Consider the following 15,041-nt stretch of genomic DNA (forward strand, 5'->3'; position numbering starts at 1 on the left):
TGGTTTATAACCGGTGGGTCTGGTCTTGCAGTCCTAACGCAGCCAAAACTCACATGGACCTCTGAGAGCTCTGCTCTTCCCTTCGTCTAGAACTAGTTGTGAAACGTACACTACGAGCTGCTGTGAGTCCTACTATGTCCAAAGTTACATCCTCTCTAGTCCTGGTGATGCCCCACATCATGTAAGAGACTCATGTACGCGTTTTTTTTTCCGAGTTTCACAAACTGTAAGAGCTGTGAAGTTCTGGCTTTATGGGAATGGCTATAGAGAAGATCCAGGTGATTGACTGTAAAGGCTTCTCTTTTATTGGCATGAGTTTGGGATGACAGCATCATGCACAAATGGGAAACCCGATTGCCTGATTAACAAATAAAGACTTTTCTGGTGGTTTTCATGACTGTCCATGCAGTATATGTTGACATGTTTTACAACAGATTGAGTCATAGCAGTAATTCTGCAGGCGGGTAGGACGTGCTGTAGCTGAGTTACTCCTTCCAGCGAAGGAAGGAAGTTCCTTCAGACAGGAATCCAGCTCTGGGTGAGTGAGGTTGTTGTATCTTCAAGGAAAATTGTTGAAGCCTTCAGTTGAGTTCCTTGGGAGCAACTTGAAATTCAGGAGGTGAATTGAGAGCAGCTCACACTCTGCCATCCCGGAGGCGAGGGGGAGCGGGAGGATGGGTGTCTGCCTTTTCACAATAGCTCCATGCAGTTCTGGGTGCTCCCACTTAAATATTGAGCCCTGGTGCTGTCGGTGTCAACAGGAGCAGGGTTAGCTCCACACGGAGTCGTTTTGAAAAGGCTCATCCCAGTTGTACCTCCCAGCTCTCCAGAGGGACACTGGTGGTGGCCGATGTAGAGCTGCCCTCCTGCCTCAGCCCCACGGGAAGGAGCCCCGTGACTTTACTTACCTGTTAACTCTCAGCTGTGCAGGGACTGTCCCAAATCATAACCACTGGTGTATTTCACTGCTGAGTCCTTCAACAGTCGTGCTCAGTCCCCCCATAAACACCTCCATAAATGGGTTGTTATCAGGGCAACAGCCCGTCTCGCGATTCCCGCTAGAACTGGTGAAATGGGGAAATGACTTAATGCAGCTTTTCCTGGCTTTTCAGCTGGCTCTTGACTTCCCCTTTTGAAAAAGCAGAAGGGTGGTCCATCCCTTCCTCGCCCTCAGATGGCTTTAGGAGGCACTTTTTGCCCAGCTGCCTGCCCAGCAAGGCCGTGTGTTGCTGATGGGAGTCGTTAGCGCTCTCATTTAATGAGGGTGAGGCATCATAGCAAAAGAACTCTGAAAACAAGTAATACCAGTCAAGTTTATAACAGCAGAGTGTGGACACCCTGAAGGGAAAACCAGTACAGTGGTTTTTACTGGAAGGACTGGGGTTAAGGTGGTGGTGTGTGACGTGTCCCTCCCACTGCTGGGCTGGCCGTGGGGCTCTTCTTGGTCTCAGAAGTTTTGAGTTGTAGCAGGTAGAGAGAAATTAAACTGACAAAATAATTGCACCGGTATTTATACCTTCCAAATATCGATTTTTATATTGAAAAGTTATCTATCTCTCTCTATAGTCCTAACAGGTAGCAGACTTTTAAGATGTTGACCTTGTATGAAAATTTCACTCATTTCCAAACTAGTAATAAATGAGGTGTGTCACTCTTCGGGTGTTTAGTGATAATGCCCTAAAAAGCCTTGTTGTACTAATAAACAAGTAAATAAATAAAATTGCAACAACTTATTGGAGCTCTGAATGCTTCTTTTTCGTTCCAGCAGAGCAGCTTTGTGGTGATGGAGCAGCAGAGCGGTGTCTATTCCCTGGGTGTTACTGAACTTTAAAGGCCCATCCTGCTCCTTTGGGCACTTCCTTTCCCTAAAACAGGAATTTTTGATGCCAGTGGTGCAGGATCCGGGGTGTCCATGGTGGAGCTGGGCGTTCCTGGGGTCTGGCTCTTCTCCAGTGGGTACCACTAGATGTCAGGTGAGGTCCAGCACCTCTCCTGCAGCTGCCAGCCAGTGGTTTTCCCTTGGGATTTGAAGTTTGCCACGTAACAAAGCTTGAATCCTTTCTCCTTCCTTTCTTCTCCCATCTGTGCCGTCAGCGGCAGGCGGCTAAGGAGGAGGGCAGGGTTTCAGGTTGGGGATTTTGCAACAGCTGTTGGAGCAGGTAGTGCTGTTCACTTGGCTCTGGATTGAGTTAAACTTAAATTTAAACTAAAAAATATATATATATAATTATACTTTGAACAGCATTAGGGTGGCATTTCTTTCCTCAGCTTTTGATTTCTAGGTTTTGGTACTGGTGTTGGGTGGAGCACCACAGAAAAGAGGGTAGTCCATTCGCCTGAGAACCTCCAGACCTCCAGCGCTTCCCCTTCAATAACCTCGACTGAAACCTGTCACCACAAGTCCCCTACGTGCCGGTCTCACCCCACAGCCATGGGGTGAGAAAGCAAGGTGTGCGTGGGTGCAAAGCATCACTGCCAGCTCTGGGGCTGGAGGCCAGCAGAAGGTCTCCATCTCACTCCAAAACCTGGTCCTGCATTCAGGTGTCAGCCTCGTCTCCTAAAACATGGATCAGCTCATGAATTCCATAAACTCCGCTTACTTAGCAGCTGGGTCTTTACTCCTCCAAGAGTTTTCTTCTAAAATTATGCTTCTTGCCACCCCGTTGGTGGCAATGCTGAGTGGTGGATCACCCCGAGCTACAGGTTGCATCCCTCTGAGGTGCCCCATGGCCAGCAGCGAGAGCTGAAAGCTCCGTTTCGTTTCTCGCATCACAAGATGAAGAATGAGGAAACGGGAAGAAACATGTGAATTGAGTGGTTTCCAGCAAGGCGCTGCTTTTCCTGCAGCAAGCTTTGAGTTCAGCACAAACATTCGTAATTATAAAATTAGCTTTCATGAGAAATCTCGTGGTGGTTCTGCAGAAGCAGCAGCGACGTGGTTATTAACGGAGCGGAATCCGGGCAGCCCTGGAGGAGTCTTTTTAATATTAACTGGTTGTGTCAGTTTGCCTTGCATACAGGGAAGTCCCCGTCTTAAAATGATAAGAAACCAAATTTAAATGACTGTGTTTCTGATCTCAGCACCTGCAAAGCACCGTGCCTGAGGTTCAGGAGGAAAGCTGTACTTGGTGTTTGAGTTTTTTGAATGCAGCCAGAGCGAGCTCTTGTCTCTGCAGCTGACAGGGACACGGGGGGCAGACCCTGTGTCACGTTTTGCTGGTGGTGGTCGGTGGGGAGAGCCTGTGGTAGCTCTGCTGGTGGTTTGGGGGTGCTGCCTGCCAGGAACGGGGGGACACAGGTGCTGTGAGGTGATGTCCTGCTGGGGACACCAGCCACACTGAGCACGGCCTGTTGGAGGGGACGTCATGGAGGGAGACGGGGATGAGGCTGAAGGCTCATGGCCGGCTCCTGCCGAGCATCCCATCAGGGGACAGCCCAGCACTGACACCCCTTGTAATCGAGGGTGCCCCTGGGGATCAGGGTGCTGCCAGGTGGCCCCTTTGCCTGCCAGCAGCGTGGGTTTGACACCCACAACCCCTCGTGTCCCTCAGCCCCTTGCGCTCAGCACTGGGGGTGGAGGAGGAGGAGGATGCCATTGCAGAGGGGCTTTGCAAGGGACCCTCCTGCTCTCCCAGTAGGAGGCAGAGGTTTATCTCCAGCCCACCTTGGGGTGTCCCCATGCCTGGTGTGCCCCATGGCCACCAGGTTCTGTGCCCGGGTGAGGCGGGGAGCAGAGCTGCGGTGCTGGGGCTGGCTCAGGTCCTTGGGCTGCTTTTGGTGGCAGATTTTGGGGAAGCTGCAGGTGACCAAAAGGAAACGGTGACGCAAGGGCAGGAGCTCTTGCACATGGAGCCTTTGGGCTGCTTTTGGTGGCAGATTTTGGGGAAGCTACAGGTAACCGAAAGGAAATGGTGATGCAAGGGCAGGAGCTCTTGCACATGGAGCCTGTGGCTGCCCCATCCTGCCTGGGACGTGTCCCCAGCTTCCCCACCTGCCCCGGGAGCGCAGGACGGTCCCCAGCCATGCAGAGGATGGTGCTGCCATCCCTGTGCTTCGTTCAGCCCATCCAGCTCTGCTCAGAGGGTGGAGACCCCTCTGGGTGCCATTGCCAAGGCACTTTGTCCTCGTCCCTCTGCAGAACGGGTGCTCCTGTTCCCCTGTGCCATCACGGGGGCAACCTCAGTGGTCAGAGGGGCCACTTGGCTATCGGGGCAACCGACCTGGCCGTGGTCCTTCACTGTCCTCTGATTTCAGAGGTGCCTCCGGAGCAGCCTCCCTGCTGCCCTCCTCCTCCTCCTCCTCCTCCCCAGCCCTGTGGCAACTGGAGGGGCCGGGCTGGAGACTCCCCAGCGGGAAACACCGACTCAATATAAACCACAGCGGGTAAACAATTAGGGGTGTGATTGCAGCGGGGCTTCCGCTTTCCCAGGGGCTTTAACGGGGAAGCGGAGCGGTGCGAGGGCAGAGGGGAGGAGAGGACACTGAGACACCCTCGGGGTGGCAGGAGAAGGGGCTGGAGGGGGACACCGGGGCCAGGAGCAGCCATGGGGGACGCCTTCATCCGGCACATCGAGCTGCTGGGCTACGAGAAGAGGTTTTTCCCCAGCCAGCACTACGTGAGTATGCAGAGACCTTCCCACAAGCTGAGTAGCAAGGGCTGGACGGGGTAAAAAGCCTGGCCAGCAAATTTCTGTAGATAAATGTGACCGAGGGCCCAAGAGCATCCTTTTTTGGGGAGATCATGGCTGGTGGCATGAGCTGGAGGCAGCCAGAGGCTGTGTGTCCTGAACACACAAGATTTTGGGGCACCTCCTTTACAGCCTGTTGGTTACTTTGCAGGCTTGGAAAGGGCTTTTCCCTCTTTGATTCCCACCCGTCTGCACGTTTCCATCCCCTCTCCATCCCTGATGAGCATCCCTGGTGCCCAGCTCGCTCACAGCCTGGGCAGAACTACTCACCTTGGGGTGTTGGAAGAAAAAAAAGGCAATTTATCTGGAACTGAAGCATCCAGGGGGCTCCTTGGGGGCTTCAGCTGCAGCAGGGTTGGGGGTCCCACTTGCCCAACCTTTGCTTTGCCCCTCAGGTCTACATGTTCCTGGTGAAGTGGAATGACCTCTCCGAAAAGCTCGTCTACCGCCGGTTTACTGAGATATATGAGTTTCACGTGAGTGCTCCCAGGGCAGGCACCGACCCCCAGCTCCAGGGCTCGGGGTGGGGAAAAAGAAGAGGGCGAATTCCAGCTGAAATTGCCCCAAAACAAACCCAGCTCAAAAGAGGTTCCTGGATTCCAGTGCTTCGATCTCCTTCACCCCGTGGTGGGGGCAGCCATGGGCTCTGTGCTCCCCTGGCAGATTTCTCCCAGTGTCGAGGCACGGAGTCCAGCCAACGTGTGCCGGTGGCAACGGGGCGAGTGCCAGGAAGGGGGGGGCAAGCCACGGGCAGGGCTGTGGGTGCCACGGGGGAACCCCCACCCCTCCATTGCCATCCTCATGGCCGTGCCTGGCTCTGCTCTGCAGAAAGCCCTGAAGGAGATGTTCCCCATTGAATCCGGCGACATCAACACGGAGAACCGGATCATCCCGCACTTGCCAGGTGAGGGGCAGGTGGTGAAAGAGAAGGTGGGGAGGGGGTGAAAGAGAAATTGCAGCTGGTTGGGAAATTCCCCGCCGGGGCCGAGCTCTGCCGCCTGCCCCCTCCGCAGGTGCTCGATGAGATTTCTGTTCCTTCCCCTCTGGGCTGGAAATCAAAACCCCAGAAAGGGCTGAGCAGCCGCCGTGGTTTCTTCCAACCCTCACCAGCCCCACAGACCCCATCCCTCCTCCCCAAAGGAGACACACGTCCAGCAGCATCACCTATAACTCCTGGCTGGTGCAGAGGGTCTGGCTTTGGGGACCCCAAGCTGATCTGACCCCTCCTTCGGTGACACCGTCACTGGGATTGGTTTTAGTGCCCTTATGGCAGCACAGATGCCATGTAAGAGGAGGTGATGCAATATGTCTTCAACGACAGAGAAATGAACTCCCGATCCCACGAGCTGACGGTTTGTCCCCAAGCAAGGTGCAGGTCAGCAAAATTCCCCTTTTTATTTAATTTCCTGCTTTAAAGGAGGCGGGAAGGAGCAAGGGAAGCGGCTGGGGGTTGGGGTCGGCACCTCTGGAGGGGGAATAGACCTGCACCACGCACCACTGCGGGTGCCATGGGGAGGGGGGGCTCCTCTTGGGGCCGGACTGACATGGGGGGGCCATGCCAGGACCCTTCCCACATGCTGCCACCCCCATGTTGGGGCTGTCTGAGGCATCCTGAGCCCGTTTGGGGAACTGAAATTGCTGGGGAGGAAGGAGGCAGGTGTCGGGCTGCCCTGGGGTGTGGGGGTGTCACTGGCTGCACACATGCACCCAATGTGGGGGTCAACACTGCTGTGGGGCTGGGCTGCCGGCAGCATTTTGGGGCCCTGGGGTATCCTGGACGTGTGCCATGGCCGGTGGGACGAGGGATGTGCCCATCTCCCCTGGGCACAGGGTAGTCCCCCCCAAACCCTCCCCCCTCTTCTCACAGCCCAGCAGCCGGGCTTAGGCTGAGCAGGGATGTGGGGGTTACCCCGTAACTGAAACGGGGTCAAAAGGGGTCTGTTCTGGACTTGCCCAAGCCAGGTGAGGGTCTGCAGGGGGACAAGTCTGGTGGCACTGGGCACCCGTGGCACCCGGGCTGGGCACTGAGCCACGCTGGCCTCCCCAGCCCCTCTGCTCTAACCAGGAACCCAGGGCTGCAGAATTTCTTCTGCAAAACAGCCATGGTCCCGCCAGCAGCTTCTCCCCAGCCTTTTCAGCAGCGTGCGTGGCCCCCCAAGTGCCTGCCAAGGCTTTGGGGGGAGCAGAGAGGGAAGAGAAGGGGCCATCATCCTGCAGAGCTTCGCCTTACAGGCACCATGCAGCACCCCGGAGGCAAATCTGCTTGATTTCGGGGCAAATTAATAATCCAGAGCAGCCTGCTTGGGAAAGTCGTAAAGCAAGGGCTCTCTCTCTGCTTTTTCTGAGTCCTTGCCCATCTCCCCCAGCCCCGAAGTGGTTTGACGGGCAGCGCTCGACCCAGAACAGGCAGGGCACGCTGGCCGAGTACTGCTACACCCTGGTCAACCTGCCCCACAAGATCTCCCGGTGCCTTCACGTGGTCAACTTCTTCAAGGTCCGTCCCGACGACACGAACCCCATCACGGACAGCCAGTGAGTCCCGCTGCCCATTTTTGGGGGAAAATCCTGCATCCCTGGCCCCTGGGCGCTGGCAGCAGCCCCCAGGGAAGCGGGGTGAGGGGTGGTCGGCATCGAGACACCTTCACTCTCACCCATCTAGGATCAGGAAGCCCGAGGTCTTCCTCCTGCCAAAGGATGCCAAGAAAAGCTCCACCGGTAAGATGCCTCAGAGGGATGCAAGTGGGTGGCTTTGTGGTGGCAAAAACTGGGGGGAGAGGGACAGGCATCCCACAGCAGATGCCCTGATGGAGAGCATGGTCTCTGTGCCAGAGCTACAGCTGGGAGGAAACCACAGCCTCGGGGGGAATGAGTCCCTGCCCTGGGATCCAGCTGGTTTGGGACCACAAGAGGCTGGGAGAGCACTTTGGGCTGTCCTGGGCTGCTCTTGGTCTGCCCTGAAATAGGGCATTTGTGTCCTGGGGGCCAGAAGCAGGAACATCTCTCCCTTCTCCCACGCAGACATCACAGGCCCCATCGTCCTGCAAACGTACCGAGCCATCGCCGACTACGAGAAGAGCTCCAGATCTGAGATGGCTCTAAATACTGGGGACTTGGTGGACGTCGTGGAGAAGAGCGAGACTGGTACGTGTCCATCCCTCTAGAGAGCCCCTGAGGGCCAGCACCCTCCTGGCCACTGTTTCAGCAGGGACAAGGGCTGCCCTTGCATCTCCCATGAGATGCAGCGTGGAGGTAGTTCTCCTGAAGGAGAGGAGAGGCTCAGAGCAAACGCAACCAGCAGCACCCACCCCCTCAGAGCTTCCTGCCCCCTTGGGACATGTTTCACATTCACATGGAGCCACATGACGGTCGCTTTTGGCCGGGGAGGGTGTGGGGCAATCCTAGAAAACCCTGCGAGCTCCCCGCCTGCCTCAGCCTGGGAGGTTTCCTGCCCTGGGGAGGAAGCAGCATGGACTGGCCGAGCTCCCTGGTTGCACCATGTGAGCAGAGACCAGCCCCGGCGCCATCCCTTCCCTCCGTGGACGCCTGTGCCTGCCCCAGCTGGGGGGGACAGACCCATGGTGTCCCCCAGGGTGGCCCCATGACACCTTCTGCTCTCACCCACGGCTGCTTTCCTTGCAGGCTGGTGGTTTTGCCAGTTGAGGAATAAACGGGGTTGGGTGCCAGCCGCCTACCTGGAGCCCATGGATGGTCCCGATGAGTCTGAAGAGCAGGAGCCCAACTACGCAGGTAAAATGTTGGGGTAATCTGGGGGGGCAGAGCACACAGCCGGCCACAGCTCCCCGCTGGGTTGGTCCACTGAGAGGCCCCCATCGGGCAGTCCACGCTGAGCAGGACCGCTGGGCAGGGAGATGTTGCTGTAGGAGCCGCAGCTCCCCGCTGGGTTGGTCCATTGAGAGGCCCCCATCAGGCAGTCCACGCTGAGCAGGACCGCTGGGCAGGGAGATGTTGCTGCAGGAGCTGCCAGGAGGGACAAATCTCATGGTTCAGTGCCTTACCCTCAACCTCAGGAGCTTCCCGTGACCTGCAACTCAGCATCAGCCTTGTTCTGGCTGATCAAACCTGGACATCTTTCATTCAGGGAGATGTTGCTGTAGGAGCTGCCAGGAGGGACAAATCTCATGGTTCAGTGCCTTACCCTCAACCTCAGGAGCTTCCCGTGACCTGCAACTCAGCATCAGCCTTGTTCTGGCTGATCAAACCTGGACATCTTTCATTCAGTGGGCATCCTGATCCAGCTGGGTCCATGCCAATCGCTGGGTTGGCAAAGGAGCTTTGTGCAGCTTCTGACCCAAGGCGCAGGCTTTCCCTCACGCTTGGCTTCTGCATTCTCTTTATCAGCCCCCCCATTTCGGTCATCACCCCACCATGAGAGCAGGGCCTTACCACAGGGAGCAAAGAAAGGACCCTGCAGATCTTCCCCCTGTACTGGGCACTGGTGAGGCCCCACCTTGAGGGCTGTGTCCAGTTTTGGGCCCCTCACCACAAAAAGGACATTGAGGTGCTGGAGTGGGTCCAGAGAAGGGCAACGGAGCTGGTGAGGGGTCTGGAGCACAAGTCTTGTGAGGAGAGGCTGAGGGAGCTGGGGGTGTTCAGCCTGGAGAAAAGGAGGCTGAGGGGAGACCTTATCGCTCTCTCCAACTCCCTGAAAGGAGGGTGTAGCCAGGGGGGGTCGGTCTCTTCTCCCAAGGAACAGGTGATGGGACAAGAGGAAACGGCCTCAAGTTGCCCCAGGAACGGTTCAGTTTGGAGATCAGGAACAATTTTTACACAGAAAGGGTTATCAAGCCTTGGAATGGGCTGCCCAGGGAAGGGGTTGAGGCACCATCCCTGGAGGTATTCAAAAAATGGGTTGACATAGTGCTTAGAGACACGGTTTGGTGATGGTTTTATCAGAGTTAGGTTGATGGTTGGGCTCAATGATCTTAAAGGTCCGTTCCAACCCGGACAGTTCAATGACTCTATGATTCTATTTGTGCAGATTTTTCTCCAGGCTTCATCTTTGTGGTTTTCAAAACACTGCAACAGACTTTCTTAGCACAACACTTCCTTCTTCCTCATTTAATCACTCAAATCATAAACATGCTCTTCACCAGAGATTGAAGCACTTCCAGTACTTCCACTGCTTGCTTCCACCAGCTTTCTCCTGGAGAGGGGTTGGGATGAGCCACAGGCACTGACAAGGATGGGGGAAGTCTGAATCCAGACTTGGAGACCTGAAGCACCCTAGGTCTTGCCTGAAATGTAGGATAGATGCTCTGGTGTGGCTGACCCCCATCCCTGGGGTGGTAGCATATGACCTGCTGTCCCAATTTTGTGTGCAGGTGAGAAATACATTGTCCAGAAAAGCTACACAGCTGTGGAGGAGGACGAGCTGACCCTCAAGGAGGGTGATACCATCGAAGTCATCCACAAGCTCCTTGATGGCTGGTGGGTCATCAGGTGAGAGATGCCAAGAACGGATGAGGCTGGTGGGACTCGGGCAGAGGGAAGGGATGGACCAGCGGTTCTCCACCCTGGGGCTGTGAAAGCCACGGGCTGCTTGGTGCTTCTGCCCAGCACTTCCTTCCGCAGGGCTGCAGATGTGAAACACTGCAGCTGGGGCTTCCTCTGCTGGGGCCTTCAGAGGCATCCAAGGAGGAGGCAATGGAAAAAAAAAATAAAAATCTGTTATTTAGCACTGCCCTTAAGTATTTGGCACATTTCGTTTTGCAAAGCCTCAACTTTCATCCCAACCTGGACCTGCCACGCAAACTCGGGCTTTCCCGAGGGGAACCCCAGCTGAGTGCACCCTCAGGAGAGTCATGGATTGTGTCCTCGCAGTGGGACACAACGTGGCTACAAACCCCGGGGGTCCTCCTGCCCCAGCCTTGCCCAGGCGAGCGGCACCGGGAGGATCTCCGGATGTTTGCAGGGGTGCAGGGCTGGAGGGGGGAACAGGAGAGGGACCAGGGAGTGTTTCTTGAGTGCATGGCGGGGTGTCCAGCAGAAGACCCTAAGACATCTTTCAGGAGCTCATCAACCCCCCCAAGGGAGATAATACAAGCTGGTGAGACCCTGAAAGCTGTGAGCCATTGCTGCCTGCTACCTACTTGCTTTTGGGACTCAAGCTACACTTTCAGGGAGAGCCACAGGCACGTAAGGTGCGGGGTGGGGGGACACAACTGAAGCCCCCATCGCTGCAAACCTCATGAGATGAAATAGCCCAGCCAGCAGCAGCCATCCTGCTGGGGACAGGGGTGAGGAGGTGGTGGTCACAGAGCCAAGACTGTGAGCCTCGTTGCTTTGTGTCTCATTGCAGGAAGGATGAAACCACGGGTTATTACCCCTCCATGTACCTGCAGAAAGCCGGGGAGGAGAACACCTCTGTGAAGAGTCAGCTGAGGAACCGGAGCGCTCCTCCACGAAGGTAGGAAAAGCCCCGGGGCAGGGCGGGGGGAAAGGAGGACTAAAGCTCTTCCATGAGGTAGGTGAAATGAAACCAGACAGTGCTTTGCTGTGTCCCTTGCTCACCCCGGGCGATCTTCACACCACCATGAGGTGGGTGAAATGAAACCAGACAGTGGTTTGCTGTGTCCCTTGCTCACCCCGGGCGATGGGGAACTGCCCAGGAAGGATGTGAGCAGGGCAAAGAGAGACCAGGAGGCAGATCCTGCAGCAAAAATAGCTCTGTGCTCCCCAACTTCCAGGGATGGAGAGGCACCCCAGCGTTTCTGACGCAGGGATGGATGGTCCTTGCTCCAGCAGGTCCCCCAGCCAGGCACAATTCCCCTTGTCCTTCTGCGAAGTTTCTTTTCTGGGCTAATCTCATTTAATTTTCAAATTGGCCTTTTTCTTATTTCCTAAGTGCGTCCACTGAATCTATGAGAGGCGAGGAGAGATTTGACTAATCAGAGCTGCCAAATGGCCTAATCTGATGGGAGGATTTGAGCTAATGGAAGGGATTTTATTTTGATTAAAAAGATAAAAAGCAATAATAACTCATTAATTCTGATGCAAAAAAAACTGCTGGGGAGGGCAGAGCTTGCCGCTATCTTTTCTTCCCTACAAGAAAACACGGCAGCCTTGCTCTAAAATCTCTCAAAATCCAGCTCTGCTGGAGCACAGATTGAGTCTGAGACAGTGTAAAATGACCCAAATCCACCTATTTGAGCGCTGTGATGCCTGCTGGTGAGTAGGAACTTCTAGGTGGAACATGAGGAGGAAATTCCTTTATTTTGAGGGTGGCAGAGCCCTGGAAGAGGCTGCCCAGGGAGGTGGTGGAGTCTCCTTCTTTGGAGACATTCAAACCCACCTGGACATGTTCCTGTGCGACCTGCTCTGGGTGAACCTGCTCTGGCAGGGGCAGTGAGGGGGGTGAGGTGGCCTATTTCAAGGACAGTGACCTGCCCCACCATGGTGGATGCTGTCCCTAGGCTGAGTCCTCCTGCAAGGGTGGTGACCTGCTGTTGTGGGCAAGAGCTTTACTTCGTGATGGACACGTGCTCAAACCAGTGAGACGCTGAAAGGTGGGTGGGCAAGGCAAGGGGCCAATGCCTTGAGCAGAGCAGGAGGACAATGCCATGGGATGGATGTCAGGAGCCACGCCGCTCAAGCCCTGGTAGTGAAAATGAAGTGGTGGCCTCTGTCTGCCTGCCTGGGGACGGTCCCTGATGCTGGGGGTTCCCCTGCAGCAGCGTCCCACCGCACAGCCCCAGGCTGCTCAGCCTTTCACTTCTCTCAGCAGTTCCTCTGCTGTGGGTTCCACACCGCACATCCAGGTGCACACCAGCACGTACCCAACTCCATTCCCCTGGCCCAGGAACTGATCCTTGGGCATTGTAGGGCCAAGCCAAACACCACACCAGGGATCTCAGTGTTGCAGCCAGCACAGATGTTGTATGTCCATCCATCCAAGAGCTATAGATCACTTCCAGGGCTTGCCTGAACTCTGTTGGATAAACCTCATGCCCATCTCGTGCTTCCAGCCTTATGCCCATCCACGTCGCCTTCCCCATCATGACTTTCCAGGCTTGTGCTCAGGCTTCCATATTTGCTTCCAAAGCACTGCTCCAACTGCCCCCATCACATCCCACCTTCAGCTGCTCTCGCTGGCCTGCATTGAGCTGCTGTCCTCCACTGGACAAAACCACAAAGCAGATACTGGGGTTTGGGTGAGGCAGAGGAGGAAGTGTAGGGTCCGGCTGCAGCAGGTCCATGACAGGCAGGGCTGGGGAAATCCTTGTCGGGAAAGTGTGAGGCGTGAGAGCTGCCGTCCCGGAAACCAAAAGTTTTGCTTCTGACTCACTGCAGATCCACCGTCCGAAACGCCAAGAGCATCCACAAGCAGGGCCGGAAGCAGATCAGCCAGGAGACCTACAGGAGGAACAGCAAGAGGTACCTCCAGAGCCGGAGGAACATGAAGGAAAAAATCCACAACAAGGCCAATGCCATCAGTAAGTCTCAGCAGGTCCTTTGTCCTAGACACAGGCTGAAGTTCTGCAGGGACGGCCCGTGCCCTCCAACACTGGTTGCTAGAGCAGGACAGCACATGGAGGTCACACCTTGCCCTTCCACTCTTTTTCTGTGGGGAAAACATGTGCAGGGAGATGTTTCTTTTCATTGAGGTTCCTTACCTCTGGTTAGAGGTTTGACAGAGAAGGAGCAGAATATGGTCCTGGTGGGAGGTCAACCCACATTTAGGACCCGTGCTTTCCTTAGTGCACCTAACCTCACCTGTGCTGCTGTTACCATTATCGTGTACTCTAGCTGTCAGCAAAGCACCTAGAGGGAAGTGTTGCTTGAAGAAGGAAGTTGTTATTGAGGTAGATACTTTAGATGTGGTAATCCCCATGCAGGACCCATGCCATTCCTGATGGAGAGCAGGTCCTCATGCAGACATAGAGCTGGGCTCCCACCTGAGAAGAGCTCCCAGCTGGGCACTGGTGGGCTTATCCCATCACTCCAACCTCTGGGAAGACCATCACATGCAGCTGAGACAGGAGGAGAAGCAGGAGCTTTGGTGGCCATTACATAGGAAGCTTTTGAATGTTCACATGAAGGTGTTAGGACCCATCTGTACATCTACTTTACCCACAGTTGAGAAAAATGAGCAAGAGGAGAACAAGCCCAAGGCTCAGCCCGCTGTTCCTCCCCGTCCCAGCAAAGACCTCATCCTGAACCGCTGCACCGAGAGCACCCGGAGAAAGATCCTGTGATGCCTCAGCCCCCCAGACCATCCAGCCCATGCTTTATCTCCACTAGCTCCTGTGCAGCCGGGGCTCAGAGACAGACTGTGGGATCCAGGTGGCTCTGGCAGCCATCACAGGCCCCAGGGGGCTGCTGGCCAGATTGGCACAACGCAGCGTCTATCTTCATCCACTGGCACCAGGAACCTGAGATGTTCTAATGACGCCATGAAGGGACCCAGCCCCGTTCTACCAGCTCTGGGGGGCGCTGAGGCCTCCACAGCCATTGGGGACCTCTCACCACTAGACTCCATTTTATCCCCTATTTGTATTTTGAATGATGTTCCGTTTTTCACCAATAAAGGAGAGACACTTTGTAGACATATTTTAAGGTCCACCTGGAGGGCTGGTCAGAGCAGACACCGGGGAACGACACGGCGGCAGGAAAGGCGTTTCTCCCTGGTGAAGGATTGGGCAAGGGTTTCTTGCGAAAGATGCCGGGGGGGAGGAAATTTTGTTGGGGGGGAAGAAAGGATGGCAACTTCCTCCTGGGAGGCAGCTGTGTCACTGCCTCTAGTGGAAAGTGAGAGCCAGGGTGTGGGGAGATGGTGTTTGCTGGGGTGGGATAGGAGCCATGAGGCAAGGTGGCCACCCCAAATGGCAGCAGAGTGTGAGGGGCATGGGGTGGGCGGCCCAGGGCCCATGGGGCTGCCAGGGCATGAGGGGTGAGCAGCCCTCCAAGGCTGTGGGTGCTGGTCCCTCCTGATGCCTCATGGGAAGCCAGTGGCCATCAAAGCAAGGCTGATGACTGACCATCACAGCATGGCCACTGACCATCACAGCATGGCCCATGGCCATGACAGTATGGCCGGTGGCCATCACGGTACTGCTGGTGGCCATCATGGCATGTCTAATGGTAATCACAGCATGGCTGATGGCCATCACAGTATGTCTAATGGTAATCACAGCATGGCTGATGGCCATCACAGTATGTCTGGTGGCCATCACAGCACAGCTGGTGCCTCTGGGACAGGGCTGCTTTTCAACAGGGAGAGTGATGTGCGGACTGTGCTTGGGTGCCACCACAGCCCTGGCACTGCCACGCCAGGTGGGTCCAGGTTCAGGCTGGAGACTTGGTCTGGGTCTAGGTCTGAGCTTGTGCTTGGGG

The 15,041-nt window shown here is 55.6% G+C and overlaps 1 protein-coding gene across 1 annotated transcript; it reads left to right on the forward strand.

Annotated features, from left to right (window-relative positions):
* The first annotated feature begins 4,465 nt into the window (after positions 1-4,465).
* On the forward strand, positions 4,466-14,254 carry NCF1 (neutrophil cytosolic factor 1). The gene is made up of 11 exons (XM_014953049.1): positions 4,466-4,616; positions 5,084-5,164; positions 5,517-5,592; positions 7,055-7,220; positions 7,348-7,403; positions 7,707-7,829; positions 8,328-8,435; positions 10,031-10,148; positions 11,008-11,115; positions 12,999-13,141; positions 13,785-14,254. The coding sequence occupies exons 1-11, from the start codon at positions 4,545-4,547 to the stop codon at positions 13,901-13,903; spliced, it is 1,170 nt and encodes a 389-aa protein (XP_014808535.1). The 5' UTR covers positions 4,466-4,544; the 3' UTR covers positions 13,904-14,254.
* Positions 14,255-15,041: the final 787 nt, after the last annotated feature.

Source organism: Calidris pugnax, unplaced genomic scaffold, assembly GCF_001431845.1.
Source record: "Calidris pugnax isolate Ruff unplaced genomic scaffold, ASM143184v1 scaffold133, whole genome shotgun sequence".
Classification (NCBI taxonomy): Eukaryota; Metazoa; Chordata; class Aves; order Charadriiformes; family Scolopacidae; genus Calidris; species Calidris pugnax.

Coding starts and splice junctions, on each gene's coding strand:
- NCF1 (XM_014953049.1), top strand. CDS start 4,545: ATGGGGGACGCCTTCATCCGGCACATCGAGCTGCTGGGCTACGAGAAG. Junction 8,436..10,030: donor GCAGGAGCCCAACTACGCAG/GTAAAATGTTGG, acceptor TTTTGTGTGCAG/GTGAGAAATACATTGTCCAG. Junction 13,142..13,784: donor CAACAAGGCCAATGCCATCA/GTAAGTCTCAGC, acceptor CTTTACCCACAG/TTGAGAAAAATGAGCAAGAG.